The 23,966-nt window shown below is 40.8% G+C and overlaps 1 protein-coding gene across 1 annotated transcript in view; it reads left to right on the top strand.

Moving 5' to 3' along the window:
* ptpn13 (protein tyrosine phosphatase non-receptor type 13) overlaps positions 1 to 23,966 on the top strand; it is a 211,947-nt gene that overhangs the window by 29,194 nt on the left and 158,787 nt on the right. Inside the window, exons 3-5 of the mRNA XM_078401914.1 lie at positions 6,808 to 6,977; positions 10,815 to 10,880; positions 22,861 to 23,046. Coding sequence (XP_078258040.1) covers positions 6,808 to 6,977; positions 10,815 to 10,880; positions 22,861 to 23,046 — 422 coding nt within the window. The remainder of the gene's footprint in view (positions 1 to 6,807; positions 6,978 to 10,814; positions 10,881 to 22,860; positions 23,047 to 23,966) is intronic.

Genomic DNA, 23,966 nt, shown 5'->3' with positions numbered 1-23,966 from the left:
AGGTCACAGTGCCCCAGAACTATTTGGCCTCCATTTTGTTCTAGGCAGCGGATAGTATCTTGCTTCACCACTGCTACATTACGCCATTGCATTCACAATCCGATTGAGATAGGAATTCATCTTTCTCCTGGTAAAGAGCAGCAGGCTGGGAAGTCAAGAGGATTTACTCAGACAGTAGGCCTCCCATAGCTTGCTTATGCATATACCCAAGCTGTTCGGCAACTAAAATGTTGAATCTTTGAAAATGCAGTTCCTGTGTGACCGCTGTCTAAATTTCTTTATGGGTAATGATGTACGTATATCCAGGAAGCTTCCATGGATTATGCAGCCATCTCTGTTTGCCATGTGAATGCTGCTGTGCTGGATAGGCAGATAAATTCTGAGAAATGAATGCTGCCCTCTGAAAACATTCATTCCAGTTATGGCCGTGGAAGTGCTGATCTGCACTGTAACCAAGCCATGGGGCGAATAGGTACAGAACCTTGTGCTGGCAACCACCAGGATCCTCAGGCAGACCTTCATTACACTCCGGCAAGCCTCTGACTTCATAGAGATCTGCTGTGCCTTCCTGATTCTGACCATAAAGAGGGTTGTGTTCTGGCTCACCGTGCAATATCAGCAAGAAGAAATGTAAGAACGAGCATTAACATAAAAGATGACCCTAATCCCTTTGTGGTTCAGATTAAAAACTCCATCAGTGAATGAAGGCTCAGATAAAGTCATTACTTTCCTACATTTAGCTAGTTCTTTCCAGTTTTCAGATATGAAATAATATCCAACATTTATAACCATACTGCCCGTTAGACTGACAATGGTCAGGTTCTGATCAAAGGATCAAAGCACCTCCCCTTCTCCTAATCTGACACCATTCAGATAATAATCTGCCTTCCTGTTCTTGCCACCATAGTGGATAACCTCACTTTTATCCACATTATACTGCATCTGCCATGCATCTGCCCACTCACCCAACCTATCCAAGTCACCCTGCAGCCCCATAGCATCCTCGCAGCTCAAACTGCCAGCCAGCTTTGTGTCATCCGCAACTTAGCAGATAAAATCATCTATCAATATGAGCTTTGAAAGCATCTGATGTCTGACCAGCCAAAAAGATATACAGTAACCACCTCAATTTAAAAAAAAATTGCCGACATGGTCTTAAATGGTTTCACCCTTATCGTGAAACTATGTCTACAGGTTTTGGACAATTTGCATCTATCCTTTATCCCAGAACTTGCATATTTCAATGAGATTACTTCTCATTCTTCTGTGAAGTTATTAAAAGCTGATCTCTCTCAGGATTTCCTCATTGGTTAACCACCTCATCTCAGGAATCAGTTTAATGAATCTATGCTGTTGCAGCCAGTAGAAATAAATGCTTACTCAGAGATGGGAAATGTGCGAGTGAGCATGATGCACTTTATCTACTGATCCTTGGGGTATCATTTCTGCAATTGAATTCCCTGGTACCATCATCTCAATAATGTTCCTGGTTTCCACTAGATCAATCAGAGATTCCAGTGCATTATCTTGAGCTATTGAATGCTTTTTGCCATAAGCACCATATACTCTTCAAGCTGCCCAACAACTTCCAGTAGTCTGTGAGCATCATCTTAAAAGGTGCAGTTATGACCGTTACACTTGGCTGATGCATAGAAGTCAGGACTTCTGACATTGCCCTTTATTGTGCACAAGAACAGAAAGGAAAAATTAGACTGGGAGTGTGTCAGTTGTTTGTGAAAGCTTCACCACCTAGACAATCTAGCTCTGGTCTCCTGCACATTGCATTTTTAATGTTCATTTTAAAGAACAATTTAAAGTTTAATGCTTGCAATACAATACAATACAATATATCTTTATTGTCATTGTACAGGGGTACAACGAGATTGGGAATGCGCCTCCCATACGATGCAATAATTTAATTAGCTAGTCAGTATTAATTTAAACAACAACAACCCAGCGAAACAAATTGTAACAGTTTTAAGACAGAATAAAGTGCAAGTAGATTTGCATAAGGCCCTTGAAATGAGCAGAAAGAGAAATCAGTCATCCATTGTCATACAATATATTTGATAATCCTCTGTACGTCCCTGCATCTCCTGGCCACAATATTATTATTATTTTTTGTACGGTATCAGGGCTTCTCTATATTCCCGGGTGTACACAGGGGACCATGCTGGACTAATAAATTAATTTATTAATCATTTCTGGTGAATCGATGCAGCTCTGATGGCAATTAATTGATAAACAACAGAAAAATAAAATTGGGATTCATAATCCTAGTTAATTTGAGGTAACATGAAAGAATGAGCAACCATTATGGCAACAGACTAGAATTAGATTAAACAAACATAGAGTGCTAGAGTAACTCAATGGGTTTGACAGTGATTGTGGAGGGAATGGACAGGTGACATTTTGGATCGGGAGACTTCTTCAGACTGATGGGAGTAAGGGGGGGAGGAAGTTTGAAAATACTATTTTAAGATCTGTGCTGCCAAACTCAGCAGACAAGTTGGTCTTTGAAGGGGAAAAATAGTTAACATTTTGGGTCAGTGACATTGAACATGAAGCTAACATAGATCAATTTACATGCTTTTATTAACTTGGGTAAGACTGTCTATAATTATCATGGAATTTACTCTGCTCTGCAATGTAGACATCAAAGATTTACATTGTTATGGGATGCAAACAGACTCTTGTTTTGTGCATTTAAACTGATAATCTCTTACTTTGTTTGAGTGCCACACTACTTCTGGGATTGCAACAAGGCAGTCTGGACGATTATCTTTACTGCTGCTGCCCTGAATGCTCCATTGTGATTGTCTGGCAAACTATGCTTCTAGTGGGTGAGGGGAATTCTCCAGGGATATGGCACACCCATTACCCTGCATAGCTCTTCTAGTATCATAGTCGTTAACAGCTAGTTCACTTGTGGACTGGCAAATGAGGACAATAATTTAAACCATGGTTGAAACTTCAAAGTACTTCTGATTTTTATTTTAGTGCACATCAGATACTCAATCTTTGCAATATTTCTATATTTGCTTAGTTGACTTCAAACCAGTTTTAGTATGATGTATCCTTGCTCTTTTATAGGGTAAGTAGTACTTTCAGAGACCTGTAATAAAGATCATGCACAGCTTGTAATTTCTTTACCCAAACGGAATTGCTAGTTTACATCATTGGACTTATTGGGAACTTATTGGGAACTTGGTTCATATAGTTGAAGGAGTGTGAGGGGCCTCGTTGGTCACTTACTGGTGTATAGTTAACTATTGTGCAGTTTTATTGATTGTGTTCACTGTGGTGAATTAAATGCTGGCAGATGTGCATAAAAGTTTTTCGAGCGGTTGTATCATTTGTGCATAAGCATTAAATTTCAACTTTAGTCATGCCAGGACAGCATCCATAAATAGATTGAGAGGACTAGCTTCCCTGGGAAAAACATCACACAGTAATTTCAAACCTTAAATGTAATGATTTGTTCAATTTCCACGTGTGTTTACACTTCAATTTCTGTGAAATAGGCATTCAGCTGACCACTGCGGTTTTCAAACTATTGTAATATTTTGCTCTGATGAGCAAAATCTGATGAGTCTGAAGAAGGGTCTCGAACCGAAAAGTCACCTATTCCCTTTTTCAAAAGATGCTGACCGACTATGTCTGAAGAAGGGTCTCGACCCGAAACGTCACCCATTCCTTCTCTCCCGAGATGCTGCCTGACCTGCTGAGTTACTCCAGCATTTTGTGAATAAATCGATTTGTACCAGCATCTGCAGTTATTTTCTTATACTACTATGTTGGCATACAAATGACAAGATACAGATGCTACAAATAGCAATAATCAAATGTACGTGTTTTGGATCTGGCAAAGATGACAAATTAATAATAGTTTTCCTTTATTTAAGGAGTTAGGATCAGTGGCAGTCGATAGACAAAGGAAAGTAATGTAATTTGCATCTGCTTCAGTCTTAGTTGGATATTCACTTTCCTCGAGGTTTTGTGGTGTGTATTACTACAATGTATAAGGTGTTTAAAATGGCCTTTGTGCATTGTTTTTGTTCACGTTGTTCCCAATTAATTTTTTTGTGTTTTTAGTTCTAACTTTCTATTTGATTGTTTTGAAGGGTTGTGGCTCCTTAGCAAGGTAGGGTGAGGCAATAACAACATTATGCTTGTAAAGATGGCATAGCTTCTGCTATGTAGGAAGCTGACTGAACTAAGAACAAGTGGGGACAAGTCACCAACCACAAAAAAAAGAGCAAGGGTTTAAGGCAGTTCTTTAACCACCAACATCATGTGACGCAGTAGCCTGAAATGATTCATGCCAGAGGCACTGTTGTTCCACGTATATTTGAAAAAAACGTTTCAGAAATAAAATGTTCATCAGCACCAAGTTGCGGCATGTAGTCAACACATACAAGGATTGAGAAATTAAGTTCGTTAATAATCTGGAGAAATTGAGGGGATTCGAACAAATATCTCTAGAACGCGTTAACTATGAAGTGCAATTAACAAATACACACACAGCCAAACCTGACGGTATGCTCACCTGACATCTATTACTACACATGTAGTTCCAGCAGAGCTGTCCCAGTACCCATCAAACAACAACCCCAGTTAATATCACACCCCGCAAAATACAATGCAGAACGCTCTTATATTTGGTCTTTGACCCAGGATGAACTAGCAGATTTCAGTGAGTTTACCAGTAGTGATATGACAGCTGAACTTGATGCTTACGAGAAGCAATATGACGGAGAATGGTTTGGGTATTAGAAAAGGACATTTTTCACCAGATTTACTTTCATACTTTTAGATTGCTTTCTGCCTAATAGCATGTTGTATTTGTATTTAACAACACATTAAACCTGTTTAAATTTATAACACCACAATAGGACTATGTGTTGTCTCCTTGGTGCCAGGGTCCAGGGTGCAAGGTGGCAGGACTTTTGCGGGCCCCGCAGCCCCCGGTCCCGGTCCCGGTCCCAGCCGTTTACGGCTCCCCGGGTTCGTGGGACCGCCCCGCTTGGTCGAGGAGCCGGAGACCGGGAGCCCGAGGAAGGGAGAGAGAAGCGAGCGTCCGGTCCGGTTAGCGGGCGGCGGCGAGTCGGCCATGGAGTGAGCGCCGCCATCTAACCACATGCCTCCGGCGGCCGCCGCCTTCCACCCGCCACACGGCCGCTACCCCTCGTACAGTGCGGGCGGGCAGGGCCAGGGCCAGGACCAGGACGACCCTGCCTCCCGGGGGCAGCACGGCCGGGTTGGAGGTGACTGGAGGCTGGGTCTCCCGGGCCGGGACAGAAGCCTCGCCGGCGCCCCGGGGAGACTCGAGCCGGCGGCCTGGGGCCCGTACCCGGGGCCTGAGGAGCAGCAGCAGCCGGCGGACAATGCTCCCCGCCCGTGGGGCTACGGACCACCGCCAGGAGAGAACCGCCCCGGTCTCGACCATCACCCCAAGCAGTGGGATCAGCCGCAGGACTACCACGGCCCCAACGATGTCTCCACTGTCTTGTGTGCATGCCACAAGTACAGTCGGCAAGACGTTGGTTCCAGCAGCTTTGGGCTTGTCTACCTAGCATGTGAAGCCTCGGTTCGGCAGATTGCGTGGAGGAAACCACCAGAAGGTTCAACGGGCAGAAAGACGATCCCAGCAAAGCGTCATGGAGCGCAAACAGGGCAGAGTGAGATACGTAGGACACTTCTGACCATCCACTGCATCCTGACCTGTCCCCAGCCGTCTCGACTATGTCTTGCTGCTGGAACCCAATAGGCCAGGACGAGAGAGTGAGGCCGACGATCTGCACAACTCCCCCTCACTTAAATCCAAGTTAAGTGCAAGTCATGACTTCAACCTTGGCCAGCATACCGCAGCTGGCGGGGATCCCCATCAGCGGTCGAAATAATAAGATTGAAAGTGAAGTCATGGACATCTTCGAACCCGAAGGACGAACAACAACAACAAACCTGTTTAAATTTATAACACCACAATAGGACTATGTGTTGTCTCCTTGGTGCCAGGGTCCAGGATGTTTCAGACTGGCTGTAGGACATTCTCAATGGGGAGGGTGAGCAGCCAGAGGTAGTTGTGTACCAGCAACATAGGTAGGAAAAGGAATTAGGCCTTGCAGAGTGAAAATAGGGAGTTAGCCCTAAGAGCTAAATCTAACTCTCCCTTGAAAACATCCAGTGAAATGGTCTCCACTGCCTTCTGTGGCAGAGAATTCCACAGATTCACAACTCTCTGGGTGAAAATGTTTTTCATCATCTCAGTCCTAAATGGCTTAGCCCTTATTCTTAAACTGTGACCCCTAGTTCTGGACTCCCCCAACATGGGGAAGCTATTGAAGTGGATACAATACAAATATTTAGAGGGCTTTGGGCCAAATGCAGGCAGATGGGACTAGTCCAATATTCCGACTTGGTAGTCATGGACATGGTGGGCCGAAGGACCAGTTTCCATGCGTGTGCTCCATTCAAATAGTGACGTTCTGAAGGCACCGGTATAAACTAGTATTATTGCAGTGCATCAATAACACCAATATTGAGTGGCCTAAAAACAATTGCATGACAACTATTCTTGAAGGAAAGAAAATTAATGTCTTAACAAAAAATTAAGTGAACAACTATGACAAATGAAAAATTGTCTATTACAGAACAATAAGTGTTTATCTCACTTTTCCTCAGATTCAAGAACATACAATGTTTGAAGTCTGGAGCTGGTAGCATGCATTAACAAGGGAATGGGATGTTGGGATAAAGTCGATGAGAATATTTAAGTGACTTGTTGGTGTTTTCACCTTTCCACAGATGATCCTATGTCCCTTGGCTTCATCATCTCTCCATGGTCTCTGCTGCTCTTACCCTCTGGCGATATTTCTTACACTGATGAAACTGTTTCCAACCAGGATCTGCGAGTGTTTACAGCCCCTGAGGTTTTGCAGAATCAGGCCTTGTCCTCGCTTTCTGATGTTGAGAAGGTATGAGAATAAAGCACCATCTGTGTAGGAAGCTACGTTTGCTGAAAATCCACATGGGTCTCATCAAAAGCCATGTCAGAAAGCCAAAACCTGATTGCAGTGAAGGCTTCACATTTAAGTATTTTGTATTTGTGGCATAGATAAATGCTTTATGCAATGAGTTACATGTAAGAAAAATAGCATCACATAACTACATAGCCAAAATTTAATCCTGTGTTGAAGCAAACTATTTTAGGCCTTATGACATTTTAATTTATTGACCACCCAGTGGTACACTCAAATTAAAGTGCCAAATGATGGTTGCATCTGTTTCAAGAATTACCTTTTATGTAGCTTTATAGTTCATGCAATCTTAAGAAGAGGAGACTCACCACCCAAAGAGGACTTTTGGAAATAATTTAAACTATGAATTAAAATTGACCCTTAAACCATGTTTATAGATTGCATTGATGCGTTTAACTGCTAAATTTTGCATCCAAAACCGAGTATGTGGTTCACAGTGTTTTAACTCTGTTTGGGAGGGATGGGAAAGTGCAAGATTTTCTGTGACTTTAGGCAGGGAATGAGAGGTAGAGACTAGCTGGGAGTGTGGTGGGTTCAGAGAGATTGGAAAGGCTGGAGGATCAGATGGGGGAGATTTGAGTCCCATGAGCAATATCGGGGACCCATGGAAAATACTTTGGGGAAGATCATGGACCTTGGAGAGATCAGAAGTGTTGCTGGGACTGCTGAATTGGGATTGGAAGAGACAGTGTAATTGGGAGAGAAAATGAATCTTGCACACTGGGTAAACAAATAACTAGAAAGGCTCTTGCCTCCTGCATTCAATGGCCATGCTTTACCCATCTGGTTTTGAGACCCATTAATCTATGATAAAAATGGTTTAATTTGAAATGGTCTTGAATCAGCCACAACTCTCCTATTGCTTCATTGTATTTGCATCCTGCCCTGCCCTTACCTAACAATGGAGATAATTACTTTAGAGTCATAATTCAGAGTTTTAACTTTCTCACATCCAGCTTTGCCCAAACCCATCCATTCCCCAAAGGGTTAAAAATCGTCCCTTATTGAGTTGTAACTCTGCCACCCCCATGTACATATATTGGCATGTTTTCTATTAATGTAAGTTACAGCCCGTTGAAATACATAGGGGAAAGGATTCAAACTGCTGGAGTAACTTAGCAGGTCAAGCAGCATCTCTGGACAACATGGATAGGTGACGTTTTAGGTTGAAATCCTTCAGACTGATTGTGGGGGAAGGGGGGGGAGAAGAAAGCTAGAAGAGGGGAAAGGAATGGCAAAGCATGGCAGGTAATAGGTGGATTTTGGTGGGGGGGGGGGGGGTGGATTTCATAGTCAGATGGTTATTATTCCATATACACTTGGAGAAGGAGATGTGCTTCTTCTAGCTCTTTCAGAGCACACGTTTTAACCCAAACTAATTTTTCTTACCTGTCAATAAAATTCCATATTCAAATGTTTTTTAAACAATAAATATAGCAATAAAGCCCTGAAATGTATCAGCTGACAGAATAGACTCTAAGCTCTGAAAGGAGTTGTAGGAGATATAATCAAAAAAGTGCAAAGATTCTTCAACAATATAGAAAGTTGAAGAATCTAGAGAGGGCTTTCCCAAGACAGTGACCATTGTAGCAATAGATTACCAGTGGAGTTAGGGTGAAAATGGAAAGGTTAGATACAAGGTCAGTCTAAAGACTGAAATATGCAAGAGTCATAGGAAGAGGTTTTCCGAACATTAGGCTGCATAGCGTTCAACCCAATGCCTGGGTGTGGATGAATAATGTGCTCATTCATGTCAGAGCCATCCCCAAGGTGAACTGAAAAGTCCTAGATCTGATTTACCCCTGAGGCCCCCACCTACTACACCTGCCTGGATGGATGGGAGAGTGATTAAGGTGGTTCTTTGTACCTGGGAGACATCTGGTGATACGTAAGCAGTGAATCGACCTTCAATAGTCTCCTGCAGATATCCTGCTCCTACAATGCCCTGACAGCTTTGACAGAACGTAAAATTGCAGATCATCGAATTAGACGGCATGGAAACAGGCCCTTCTCCCCAGCTTGCCCATGCCGACCAAGGTGCCTCATCTACACTTGTTTTACCTGCCCACTTTTGACCCATATCCCCCTAAACCTTTCCTATTCATGTCCCTGTCTAAATGTCATTTAAATGTTATAGTTTCTGCCTCAACTACCTCCTTGGCAGCTCATTCCATATACTTACCACCCTCTGTGTGAAAAAGTTGCCCCTCAGCTTCCTATCAAATCTTTCCCCTCTCATCCTAAAGCTATGTCCTCTGGTTCCTGATTCCCCAATTTATTTATTTATTTATTCGTGTCATCACACAACTGTTTGCCAATAGCGAGCAAATTTTAGTGCCACGTCGTTGGCCTCTACAAGACTTTTTACAGTGCATGTGTCATGCAGCATGTCACAGCTCAGGAGATGTTCCATAGTCTGGAGGCCCCGTCCGCACTCGCAGTCTGCCGCATCTTCAGTATATCCCCACTTTTCAGCATGTTCGATTTGCTCCTCCCCATGCCTGTCCGCAGTCTGTTGAGACTGCGCCAGGTTATCCACGGTTGGTCGGAACCTGGTGGGAGTTTCTCAGAGGGATCGATCGCCACGTGAATGTCTTCCCCCATTATTCCCCTAAAGACTCTGTGCTTCTACCACATCAATTCCCCTTATGATCTCTATGAGAGCATCTCCCATCCTCCTACACGCCAAGCAGTACAGTACCAGCCTGTGCAACCCCTTCTTTATCTCAGTCCCTCAAGTCCTGCCAATTTTGTCCCTTGTAAAAACCTAAGAGGTTTTGTTGAAAGCTTTTAAACATCTCCCATAATCAGACATTTAAAAATATAATAATGCTATAAACAAAAAAATAAAATCAAAATATGAAATGTTAATCATGAATGAAGACAAAATTAAAATAATAAAATTTAAAATGAAACAAAAATTCCCTAGGAAAAGCTCTTGGAAAAGAATGGTGCCTCTATTCCTATACCAGGTCAAGGAGGAACAGATTCTCCAATGTAATGCGGAGGAATCCTAGTAAGACAAGACTCCATCTTTGGATCCCATGTGGAGTCCTGTGATGGAGCAGAATGACAGATGCACTGGCCACATCCTGCATGATTCAGCACACATTCTGAAATTTCACACATTAAATATTATCAGTTATATCAATGTGGATTGGATTACTTCAATGTTGTTAGCTGCAGCAAGAACAATTTGTGTACAAAAAAACCAGCAATAAGGTGTTGAACAAAATCTGCAGTCCGAACCCATCACATTTAAGCAGTTCTCCAAATATTTCCAAGGGTACTTGGGTTTACTGCCGATTCCCACAATTGTAATTATTTTAACTGTAATTTGTAAAAAAGTGCAGAATAAATTCCAGAAAATGCAATCTACATGTTACCTAGTTTCACATTGTATCAATTGAAGATGCTTCACTCAGAATTAATTCATGTTAATATATTATAAATAATATTTGATAGATGTTTTGTGAAAATCAATTCTCAAAAAACTTTTTTTTGAATTATTTACAGTTAATGAAGTAATTAATTCATAGTTGTGGTTCTAAATGGCAAAGCAGACATGTATTTTGTGGGCCTTTTATTACAACATGTTTCTCTTTTTATCTTTGTTTAATCGGTTAGAAAGAATTGGTGAAAATAATTTCTAAGAAGAGCAGTGTATTCTGAATGCTTAAATGTTTCTTTGCTCCCAAAATATAATTTTTACTCCTGAAGTATAAAATAATCATAATTTAGTAAACTTTGATCTGGGGTTTTTTGTACTTGCAGATGCATGTGTACTCGCTTGGTATGACTTTGTACTGGGGAGCCGATTACAAAATACCTCTTAACCAGGTGAGTGCCATTAAATCAGGTGCCTCTTATGCTTCCTTTGAGGAAAGGTTCCAAACACAATTGAAGTTAATGATAAACATTTGCTGGAAGCCAAACTTTCTGGTTTTTAATCAGTTAATACATTTAAATCGATTTGTATTTGTCCTTTACATCGGTAACTTCCCTCCTCACACCAGTTATCATCGTGGACAGGAAATAAATTGGTGTCCCTCAAAAGAGTTGCAATTTAGATCTTTTTTTTAAATCGAGTTCATAAAAATCTTCACAGCTGTTTTCAAGAACCATACGATAGGATTCAGTTTGCTAATGTTTTGTCAGGAATGCATATGATCTTGTTAGAATACTAGAATTTACAGATAACTAGAAAAGATATGCAAATGTCCATCAGTGAAGTTTGGCCTCGTATAATTTCAAACTTCGCAAAAACAAAGTATTTACATTTGTTTGTATCAATGTTGGATTGATACTCTTGCTGGTTTGAATAGCTAAATACAGGTAGGGAATGGAGTGCCTCCAACTGCTCGTTTTTTGTTAAATATAAATAATTTGAATATATTATTTGGTCATCAGGAATTTGGAAATTCTGAGCTTCTGAAATTAATATCTGTCAAAAAAGCAATACCATGACAGCTCGCTTTTAACTTTATGGTTACTTTTTAGATGCCAAATTCAATGCTCTCAGCAAACCACAATTGTATGCATCTTTGCTTGGCATCTATTATCTATCATCTGTGAGGTATGCAGTGATATTTATAATGTGAAAATAAATTTAGAAGAGGCCTAAATATTCTTTATTTGTAATTGACGTTTGAGGGAAGAAACATGATCCTATAGTAGAGGTTAACTGTAGCTTTTGGAGAAAATGCAAAAAAAAGAGCCTGTAAAGCATTAACTTAATAAATGAGACCCTGCTGGTTAGAAATTCGATAACATGGTGCTGTTTTTTCCCCCTCATTGCTATGTGAATGGTGGGATCTTGGGCCCTATTTACCTGGGGATTGGTAAAGCAAATAAAATGCCTATTTGCATAAATCCAAAGGCAACCCTCCCCTTCCCCCCACTCCCCGCAGGCCCACCCTGGTGAAAGTACCCTCACACCATCCTTCTCTGTCTCCAGCCCATCCCATGAACCTCTGATCTGTAGTTTACGCCTCCAGCCCTCCAATTTTCTGCCCTTTGCTGTCACCCCCTTCCCCTAGTGTGCATCTCGGCCTTCCTGATCTGCTTGACAGAATGTGCTGGCCAATCTACAGTACGTTCTCACCCGAGTTTCCTCAAAACGTCGACCTAATCTGTTGTACTGTACACCTTCCTGGCTTCAGTTCCACTTCCAATTATCGTCCAACACCAGCAGTGACTGGTCTTTCCTCATTCACAACTGCAGGAACATCTGATCCCACACCCCTCCCCTTCTCCCACAATATCTCCTCCCTGTACGAACTGTCCCACCCTTCAGCAGACAAAGATATCACTGTCACTCTGGACCACAACCAAGGCCAGTGTATAGCTGATCCAAAGTTGCTCTCCCTGGGGGCTTCAGATACAAATGCGTATTATTGTGCTGGGACAGGGGCCAAAACAATTGTCATCCACCACCCTTCTGACATTCTACCTTCCTTTTGGAAACTGGAAATTTTAGTCGTATCGGTCACTGAATTTGAGCAAAAGGTAGAGTGAACTCGAGCTAGAGGTCATTGCGACCAAGTAAATTGTCGCAATGGAAAGGGGACAGGTAGAGGAAAAGCAAGGAAATGGAAATATTGAATTGGGTAAGTGAGTACTAACTTAAAAATAAAGTAAAGGATCGTGTTAATCACTAGATCCTACCAATAAACAAATACCTGATTGTGCAATAATGTAAGATAAAATTTGTCATTGGATAAAAAGTAGGTGTTGGAAATAAAGGCAAAAAACAGAAGGTGAAGGAGCAATGGCAAATACCAACGTCACATGGAAAATTTGAGTTCATGGGCAATTTTTATTGAGGAATCTTGAGCCCATTTTTGGTAAAATTAGATGTTGATATGATTTAAAGCTACAAAGTACATTGTGACTTAAAGTCAGAATAGGGAGACTTGAAGGAGTAAAGAGTAAAGAAGAAACAATATGCGGGTCAAAAATGTCCCACATGCAAAGGTTGCCTTGCAGCCCAATGATTAAAAAAGCAGGATAATGTCCTCTGGCACTTGAAGTGAAAATGGAAAGTAAATGATTGCCAACTGAGTTTGGAAATATCCCTTTGTACGAAAAGGGTACAGTTTTTGGAGAAAAAGTGGAATTTAACTGCATCCATTCTAAGCAACAACAATATATTTAGAACACTAGACCAAGTGGACCCATTGGGCCCAAACCTCTCTTGCATTGATGCAGCAACCCCTCCTCCCCCACTCCCCCCTCCCCTCTCCTTTCCCCCCCTCCCCCTTCCCCCTCCCCTCTCCCCAAACAATCAAACAAACAAGAGTTTTAGTATATAGATTAGAAAGATATATCAAGAATCACCCAGGCCGTGGGAAGGAACTCCTGGGGAAGGAATGATTAGAAGATGGAAGGTGGCCAAAACGACAGGCATAGAGATGCATATGTTAAACATACAGGGACCAGCCACCATGTTAAAGATGCCTTTGTGCAGACTTCAGCCAAAGGCTCTCACCCCCAGCATCAAAGGATCCATCTCCAAGAGTGTTGGGAGAGACAAAAAAACATATTTTGGTGTGAACATAAAAGCCAGAGATTACCAGACATGACAACTTGATATAGAAAAAATGATTTTTTTTTAACCTTTCTCAGGTGAGGTACAGAAAGATGTGGATTTAGTTCAAGTTTGATAGGACTGAGCAGCCATTGATATTAGTTGTAAGGGTCTGGCAGATAATAATAATAATAGTGAGAACTATTAAGGAAGGTTAAATAAAAATGCTAATTTAGAAACATCTTGTATCATTAGGAATCTCAAGCTTGGTTGGCCAAAGAGGATGGTAATTAATTCAAATTTAGGGCCTAGGTGAAGGAAAGGTAAATAGAGAGGAAACATGTCTGTGTGTTTTGTATGTTGGGAACAGCTGGGAGGAAAATAAGATGATTTTGTTTGAGGGAATGAGTTACAAAATGAGCTTCTCTGCTTTCAGTATTTAATTGTCAAACAGATAATAACTGCTACGAGCCAGCAGGCCAGAGAATGACAATGATACTCGATATAGTGTGATAAAAGGGATAATTGTAAATAGAAATGTCTATTTTAATTTCAACCAACATAACATAATCTGAGTGCTTACTTGGTTGAAAGTCCAAGTTAGTTAACCTAATAATAGATGACTGCTTTGTGACACAGTCTGACAGGGAGGCAGACTATTCTTAGTAATGCTCAGTGACTCTGCAACTATGCAGGAAATGAAAGTCATGGCTTCTTTGGTGGATAATAACCACAGGGTGCACAAATTAAACATACAGTGAGCTTCAGAAACACCATAACCAGGAACTGAGTCACAAACTTTAAAAAACATAACCAGACTGAAGGGGAGTTTTTGGGTTACCAGCTTGATTACTGATGTGGCCTGAGGGAAATAGTTTCATACATGTCAGCAAAGGACAAATAGGAAGAATATGTCATTTTGAATATGGGATGTATTCATGCGTAGAGCTTTGAGTACATTGAAAACAATGCTAGATTTTCTACTGCCAGATCCATTCTGAGTGTCCCATTCAGCATGATTGCAATGCAACAAAACATAATGAAGATGGGTCTTTTTCTCCATCTGGAGTGGACAGTGATCATTCTTACCCCCTATGCCCTCTTGGTCAGAAACATCTGCCACAGGTGGATTGGTGAGGATGAGATCAAGCAGTTTTGCCCTTCATGAGGAAAGGTCCCGACCCATAGTGTCGCTTGTTCATTCCCTCTACAGATGTTGCCTGACCCACTGAGTTACTCTGGCACTTTGTGTTTTGCTTGAGATTCCAGCGTCTGCAGTTCCTTGTGTATCTATTGCTGGTAATGTTATTTTTCTCATTATCTGCATTCTGGCAGTTTCAGTCTTCAGGACTACACCAGTTCAGTCGGACATGGTGTTATCAAGGTATCTTTGGTGATAGGCCTGGCAGTTCTCCAACCCAGAGTAAATTCTGTGCCTCTGCTACTTTCAGTGCTTCTTGCAAATGTTGCTCAACATGAAAGTGCAAAAATTCACCATCCAAGGGAGGATGGTAGTTAGTTTTCCGGGAGGGATCCCCTTGGCGACGTTTGACTTAATGTCATGAAAACATTTATAGGGCTGAAGTCAATACTGGGTTACTGCTGGCTGCCTATATATCACTGTCACCTGCTGCGCTGCCTTTCTCCTTAGTTGGAACAGGATGCATCCAGGATTTGAGATGGAGAAGACTGACACAACATCTCTGAGATATTATTCTATGTGCATGTCAGAGTTGATGTCAGGTAATCTGTACAGTGTCATCCTCTTCCAGTTTAATCAAAGCGCTAGGATTCAATGGATAGTTTGTTGGATTATGTCAGAAGGTAGTTAAGAGTCATTCACACTCTTGCAATGTGCAGAGGATGAATTATGAGAGGTCTAGGGGATTCTTTAATCTGCAGGTTGCAATGTTTCACCCATGCATAGCTGTGTTAGGGACAGAGATGTGCAGTGTTGTGCTTGAAGTAATTATTGTTGGTAATAGATAAGGAGCCTGATCATATTCGACCATGTATTTGCTGGGTCTTACCCTTGTCTTCCCAACATAAATAGGCTGAGGAAGGGAACTGACCCGAAACATCACCTATCCATTTTCTCCAAAGATACTACTTGACCCACTGAGTTACTCCAGCATTTTGTGTCCATCTTTAATATAAACAAGCATCTCCAGTTCCTTTTTATTATAAATAAGCTAATATCCCTAGTTCCCTAACTCATTTCACCCATCCCCTATTGGTGTCTCGTGAAGCCTGTGCACGTCATAGGCTTCAGCTGTGTACTACTGACACCCCATTCCCAGAATGCTCTAAATATCTTACACAGTCTACAGCGGAGCCTTGCCATCTGCTATAGCTGTCAATAATAAGATCTGAACAAACCTATTCCCATCCAATCTGCAGGTTTGGCAATTCTCATTGGAATCAATGTGGCCTCCATGTTTATGGGTGGGCGGGGGGGGGGGTGCAGGGTGGAGATTGATGGTTCATGACATTGTTGAATTCCATGCGTTAGCACCTGTCACTTGAACTTTGAACCTGGGGCTTGCTGCATGCTGATGGTGTTCTTCAGAACCAATGGACATGGCCTACTTTATTTTGCCCAAAGTGTAATTTGAGAAATCAGTGCAGAAATAAACAATATCAAGACTGCAGTAATCATAGTTGAGTTTGCAACAAGGCGGTGAAGTTAGCATGGGGCTGCTGTGGCTGCTAGTGATGTTAGTTTTGTCTTCCTTGTTATGAAGGTGTGGAGTTAAAAGGAGGAACTTGTGGAAAAGTGTTATAAGTCCAGTCAGGGACAATAATAGATCTGGAGAAAGCATAACTGCAGATGTGAAATAATCAAGCAATGGGAAGAGGAAAATGTGAGAACAAAAGATGCCGATGGAGCTGAAACTGAGGAGAAATGTTTTAGAATATTCACAAATTTTCAAGGGAGGCAGAAGTCATTTCAATCATCACTGTGGAGACAGGTGTAGGTGAAATAGAAATTCTAGGTAGGATTAAAGGATAAAGAAAAAAAGCATAAATGTGACATAAAAATGGCAAAGATTGACCATTGTTTAAAAGAATAAATATCTTACATTAGTCTTAAATGCCCTCTCCCTTATTTTGAGACTGCATCTCTAGTTCTAGACTCTACAGGCAGATGAAACATCCTTCCCACAGAGTCTGCTGTGCTCTGTTAAGGATTCTGTGTATTTCAATGATATCATCGCTCATTCTTCTAAATGAGAGAATAGTAGCTTAGCCTACTCAAATAAAAAGCATAAAAAGCTGCAAACACTCTGCAAACCAAGCAGCATCAATGAATAGAGAAGTCCTGTTTGCATCTATTCTTCGTTTTAATTTCTTACTTAATTATTAAACCTTCGGTGAGGGAAGCAATGTTCCAGCGGCCTCTATCTACTTAGCACCAGACACCAACAATGCTGATTCCTCATGTCAACTTCTCCTTGACCATGAATCTTGTTTGAGCCATTTAAGCAGCATCGGTCTGTTCATAATGGGTACTCAGCTAATATTCATTGCTGCTGTGTCCCATGCATCTTTTCCTTCAGTCAGCAACACCAAGTTATCAAGCAGTGATGCATTTGTATTTGAGACTGTATTTGTCTTGGTGAAACATTGTTTAGTTTAGAGAGACAGCATGGAAACGGGCCCTTCGGTCTATTGAATCCATGCTGACCATCATTTACCCGTTCACACTAGTTCTATGTTATCCTGCTTTTGCATCCACGCCCTACATTTAAGGGGCACTTAGACAAATTAACCTACAAACCTGCACGCCTTTGGGATGTGGGAGGAAACCAGAGAACCCAAAGAAAACCCACAAGGTCGCAGGGAGAACGTGCAAACTCCATACAGATAACGCCTGAGGTCAGGATCAAACCCGGGTCTCCTGCACTGTGAGGCAGCAGCTCTTCAAGCTGCACCACTATGCTGCCCTGCTACAGCACTGCTTCTACCTTCGTTTTATAATGTCACAATTATACTATACCTTCCAGCTGTGTTGCAAATCTTTACTTGAAACCAACTTAAATTAGACACAATGGTATAACTGATTGTTTTCCATGCAATAAAGGGTGCCAACATATAATTACACGGTAAGTATAAAGAAGTATATGGTTGATACTGATCTTTGTAATGAGGCGGAGGAGTTTAATTGGAACTACAACTGAATGGATCAGAACTGCTCTTTTTTTGTAACCAAGTCCTACCCAACTATGTCACTGGAGTGACTGACTATTTGCCAGTGATTTTGTGTGAATGTTTTTCATTCCAATGTGGATACAAGGAAAAACAAAACAGTCTTTAATTTTGATCCACTTATTAATACCGTGTTGTCCATTGATAAATATGGACATTTATTATTTCCGTACAGCTACTTTGAATTCTTTACATGTTGACATCTGCTAATGTTCATTAACAATGAACAGGTGATTTTTTTTAAAGTACCTGCATTTTAAATATGGTTTACTGCTTATGGAAAAAGTCCTTTACAGATTTATTTTGACATAATGTCAGAATGTCAACATTAGCAGATGTCAACATGTAAAGAATTTATATGGTTCTGGCTTTACAATCATTTTGGATGGTTTAAATTATTTTAAGCTGTTTCTAACCTAGTATAAAATGAAGAAATGTAGTGAGGATATTAAAGTAGCTTTAATTATAAAGCCCTTCTCTGGAAATTCCAGATTTTGACACTTTAACACCAGTTCCATTCTTAACTATTTATAGTTCATTTGTTTCTTCCCCTCAACTATCACTTTAATCTTACCTCCACCAGAATCAGTCTGATCCAATATCAACCATCACCACCTTCCACCTATTAAACAGTCACCACCTTCACCGAACCCTCCCATGTTTCTATGTTTTTCTTCTCTCTTGAACTTTCCTCATTAGAATCAAATTCATTTTATTTTCCTGTCATATACACTAGGATGCAATGAAATTCGCTGATCACATGAAGCACCAAAAGTGTAGACATTGAGTAATGCTTAAAAATAACAATAAATATAATCACTAAATGTAAACAATTTGAATGGTGCTGGAGTGCACTGCAAAGTCCAAGTTGTGCAAAAGAATATTAAAGTAACTTATTAACTTATCAACCAGATGGCATCATCAACAGCTCATCACCAGGGTAATTCTGGTGACACCCAACCAAGGAGATTCCTTTTCTTGAATCCATCTCTTACCCTATCCTCTGCAACTTAAAACTTATGTTCTCTCTTTCTGAGTTCCAACAAAGTGTCTTAGAACTAAAATGTTTTTCTTTCCAAGGATGCTAACCTGCTGAGTGTTTTCAGCATTTCACGTTACTATTTTAACTTTCCAACATTTTCAGTTTTTAGATCGCTTTATGACATCCATATTGTGAAAATAATTATACAATAACCGGGTATCAGATGATTTGATGTTAAACGTTCTATTAGTGATTTTTTATACAGAAAATAAAGCTTTCTTTGATTTCAATGTTGGTGCAAAATGGAAATTGAGCAGTCAATGTGAAGTTTGACGTCTTATTGGGCATTTCAAGATTTTTGTGAGGAATTAGTTGTGAAATGTAGCTCATTGAAGGTGTTTCAAAATATTTGGTCTTAAAATAAGGTTTGGTCTTCATGAGAGTAGTACATTTCTGTGTGGAATAATTCAGTGAAAGGAACAACAGCAACTGTGGTGATGCCTCAGCTAATCAAAGGAGTTAAGTGATACATTTGTGTATGTGTTAATTGCAAGAATAGAAAAACTTGTATTGAAAAAGATAAAGAATAGGCAAAGACAAGCAGAAAGCCGACTAAAATGAATTCAAAATGAATAATGCTCCTCTAGTTTATCCTTTTTCTCTCTTTCTGCAGCCTCTCTTCCTTGCTCTCTCCTAACATTCACATTTAAGTTCTTTTTAGATTGGGGAGGGATCACGTTTGTTGGGTGTATTGAGTATCTGAAGGGTCTCTGTGGTAGCAGCTCATATGGTTGGGAAGCCATATTGGATGCAAGCCTTCATTAACCATGTCACAGACTGTAAGAGCAGAATGGTTATCATAAAACTTCATAAAGCATTAGATACTGTGTTACTGTTCTGGTTACCAAATCGTAGCAAGGGTATGATTACACTGGAAAAGTTGCAGAGCAGATTCATCAGTTTGTTGTGTGAGATGGAGGGTTTTAGTTATGAAGAAAATCCTGATAGGCTGGGTTTATTTTCCTTGAAGTGGAGATGGCTGAGAGAACCTATGGTAGTGTGCAAAATTATAAAAAACATAGATGGTGTAGAATAGACCAATTTTCCCAATAAAAGAAGTGTCTAAAACCAAATGGTGTTGGTGTAAGATAAGGAACAAGATTAGAGGGGATTGTAATTGTTTCAACCAGAGAATGATGGAAATCTGGAACAAGCTGCCTAAATAGTTGATGGGGGTAGAGACTTGTTCAACATTTAAGAAATAACTAGACACGTACTTGAATCATCATAGAAGATTATGATCCAAGTGCTGGAAATTAGTTTAGTAGAGATTGGCATGTGATGGTTGGTATGGACATGGTGGACTGAAGAGTCTACTTTGTAATGTAGCAATCTGTATCTAAATGTCCCTGGAGAATATCAAAGCATGAAATGTCTGGAGTTCAGAACATTTGAATTCTAAGAAAGGAATATATCCAATAGCAGTGTTTTGTATAGTTATGAGTCAAGAGTATTTTATTGTCATATGTCCCAAACAGAACAATGAAATCCTTACTTGCGGCGGTGCAACAGAGTATGTAAACATAGTACATGGTAAACGATATAATAAATGAAAAGAAGTTCAATACGCACACATGTCTATGTAGTTCAGAGCTTGTTTGGAGGTTGTAGGGTTTAATAGCCTGATGGCTGCAGGGAAGGTTGAAGGGAATAACCTGGACGCTACTGTTTTCAGACTCCTACATCTTCTTCCTGATGGCAGGAGTGAAATGAGTGTGTTCCCAGGGTGGTGTGGGTCTCTGATGATGGTGGCTGGCTTTTTGAGACAGCGATTCCTGTAAATCAATTCGATGGTGGGGAGGTTTTTTTGTACCTGTAATGGACTGGACTTTTTGTAATCTTCTTTGCTCCTGGGCATTCAAGTTGCTGAACCAGGCTGAATATTAAAAGTAAGCTGAACTTTAAAACAGTCACATTATGAATTTAACACTTAGTTGCTAAAAGTAGGGTATCAAGGCATATTTTTTGGCCCCGTGCACTGCAACATCTTAAAATCCATTTTCTTCAGCAGGTTCCTCACTCAGTATCCAGCTTGCTTGACAGGCTTGGCCACGTGTCTGGTGAGGAACATCCTAGTAGCTCAGGAGCAGGTAGAAAGCCTGAAACTGGCTTAGCAGTAGTGTTTGGTAGTATGTGGAGGAGGGAGTGGTGAGGGCAGTGGGGGGGATACGGTTTTGGTCTCCTGAGGGAGGGCAAGATCTGATCATGGATAGTGGTCAGATGGCAAGCAGGGAAACTTGCTGCACAGGGCAGAGGTACTCCTGCCTCGCGTGCAATGTAAAGGCACTGCAACAAATCAGTTCTTGCTTCTACTTTAGCCTCCAGGCTCCTCAAGGAGTAAGTGGGCTCCTGGCAAGAATTTTTAGTTCACAATTTTTTTTTGATATGAATCACTATTGAAATAATGTATTTAAGCTTAAATTGATTCAACAAATTAATTGGATATGACATATGTTCAGAAGTTTTTTTTAACCATATTCCCTTGTGGCTACTTTTGATGACCCGTCTTTTGGAGTCATGGATTCTGGCTCTTATACTAAAGAGAGGCACACTAAATTACTGTGTTTGATTCCATTTAATTTGAGTACGTTTTCTGCTACCGTCTATTCATCAAGTCGTGTAATATGCTTTTTGTTATGCAGCTTGTGATTCAGGCTATGATGTCTGCATTAGCTCCACATAATTGAGATCCACATAATATTGAATGAAAAAGTTCAAAGGGTAGTCGAAAATTGCTTGGGAAATGACAAAAAAGATAACCAACCCCTCAGCCCCTGCAATGCAAGTTTAGGGATCTTGTAATTATTTGTTAAAAAAATGATACAAGTGCTGGAGTAACTCAGCGAATCTTGTAGCATGTCCGGAGAACATGGATAGGTGATGTTTCAAGTTGGCACCCTTCTTCAGACTGATTCTTGTAGGGGGGTGGGGGGAGAAAGCTGGAAAAGAGGCTGAAAGCCTGTCAAGTGATCGCAGATACGCGGGGGTTTGATTTGCAGATGGTTGGACAGAGGCCAAAAATGAAAAGACAAAAGGCTGTAAGATAAGGAGAGAAGATTCATGAAATATGAAATAGAGGAACAGATATAGTGGAAGGAGATGGGGGGGAAAGGAAAGGGGGGAGGGGCATTTTGGGAGAAATGGGTGTGTACCCAGGTGAGGCACTGGGAAGAGAGTGGGGAAAGGGGGAGGGGTGTTTGTTGGTTAGGTACCTAAAACTGGAGAATTCAATATTCATATTGTTAGGTTGTAAACTACCCAAGCAGAATATGAGGTGCTTTTCCTCCAGTTTGGATATGGTCTCTCACTGGCAATGAAGGAAGCCCAGGGCAGAAAGGTCATATGGGAATGGAAAGGGGAATTAAATAGTTAGCAACTGGGAGATCTAGCAGGCCTTGGCGACCGAGCGCAAGTGTTCGGCGAAACGCTTGTTCTCGCACATGTAACGGAGGCACATTGGGAGCACCAAATGCAGTAGACAGATTAGAGAAGGTGAATGTGAACCTCTGTCACAGCTGACAGGGTTGCTGAAGACACTGTATAGATGTGAGGGAGGAGGTATAGTTACAGGTATTACACCTGTGGTTTATGGGGAAAGTACCTGGGGAGGGGCTGGTTTGGGTAGGAAGGAATGAAAGAATCAAGGAGTTGTAGAGGATGGGTACTCTGTGGAAAGCGGACAGGGTTGGGGATGGGAAGATGGGACAGGTTGGTGGGATCACGTTGAAGGTGGCGGAAATGTTGGAGACCGATGTCGGATACGGTGATTATTCCCAATACTCCAAGAAGTTAAGTTCTTGTACAGGCATCATAAAAAGAATGTTGTTTTTGTTGAGTTGGGATTCTTTGAAAATGTATTGTTATAAAATTTTCTCTGTATATTTTTCTAATTAGAAGGATTCATTCCCTTGTACCAGAAAGTTTCTGGCAGTGAAGTAACATGCATGAAATTCCTTTGGTCTGTTCAACTAACATTCTTTAGATTTCAACTGAACATTATTTGTCAATGCAAATGTAATTTTATTTTTCTAATTTTTTAGCCAATAAAACTTGGGGAACACCTGAACAGCATATTATTGAATATGTGTGAGGACATGATGTACATAAGAGGGTCAATGCGGACCATTCTAGATGCTTGCAGTGCTCATATACGGAATAGTAACTGTGAACCAGCTTTCTCGTATGTCAAGCAGCTGGTAAAGCTTGTCTTGGGAAGTTTAACTGCTGTAAGTACTTGATTGTGAAATTCCATTATTTTGCATATTTTAACGTTAAAATTCCTTGACCTTACACAGTTACCTTGTTGAAAATGTGTTGGTGAAAATACAGATGTAAAAATGTTCCCTATTTTAACCACCTCATCCATCTCCTCCTGGTGACCAAACATCCATCCCCAAGTTGTAATGTGAATAGTTTTTCAGACAAAGTGAATGTGATCTTCATGGGAAAAAATCTGAGGAAAAATTTGGGATGTAACATCTACAGAAACATGTGTTTTTTCTTTGACTTCACAAGAGCCTTCAACTCTATCAACGGAGCAGGACGATTGAGAAACCTTCTCAAATTATTCTACCTTCGGATATTGGTCTTCAACCTACATCTGCTAAATGTTGATATGCAAGCTGTGATTCAACCATTTCATCAGGCAGGGTTCTCTCATCATGCCAGACTTCATCTCAATTCTCTTCATCACAATATTGCACTTAATTTCCAACAAGCTCTGCATTGGTGCATGGCTAATCTACAGGCAGATTGGGAAACAGTTTAACCTATGTTTCCACCACTCCAGAATTAAGATAATTTAACCTTGATCTTCCATTCTTAATGTGCAGACAAAGTTTAAAAATGTACTCGACAGGAGACTGAGCTCCCAGTGACCATTGACTTAGTGAAATGAAAGGCCTTGCTTTAAACATCACAAAGACACAGATCCCTGCCCAATTTTCCTTTGCTGTACAACAACACTTCCCTGACACTGAAGGTCCACAAGATCCTGGAAAACATGGATTGCTTTCCACAGTTTGTGAGCCATTTCTCTGTGAAGGCAGACATGGATGAGGAAGATAATGTTCAAATAGTAAAACCTTAAATCAGCAAGAAGTTTGTAGGCAGCAATAATCGCAGTCCTCCTGAATGCTTCAGAGAT

This window comes from Rhinoraja longicauda, chromosome 1, assembly GCF_053455715.1.
Source record: "Rhinoraja longicauda isolate Sanriku21f chromosome 1, sRhiLon1.1, whole genome shotgun sequence".
Classification (NCBI taxonomy): Eukaryota; Metazoa; Chordata; class Chondrichthyes; order Rajiformes; family Arhynchobatidae; genus Rhinoraja; species Rhinoraja longicauda.
Note: the sequence above shows the minus strand (reverse complement) of the source record. Positions and strands in the feature narration are given on the sequence as shown.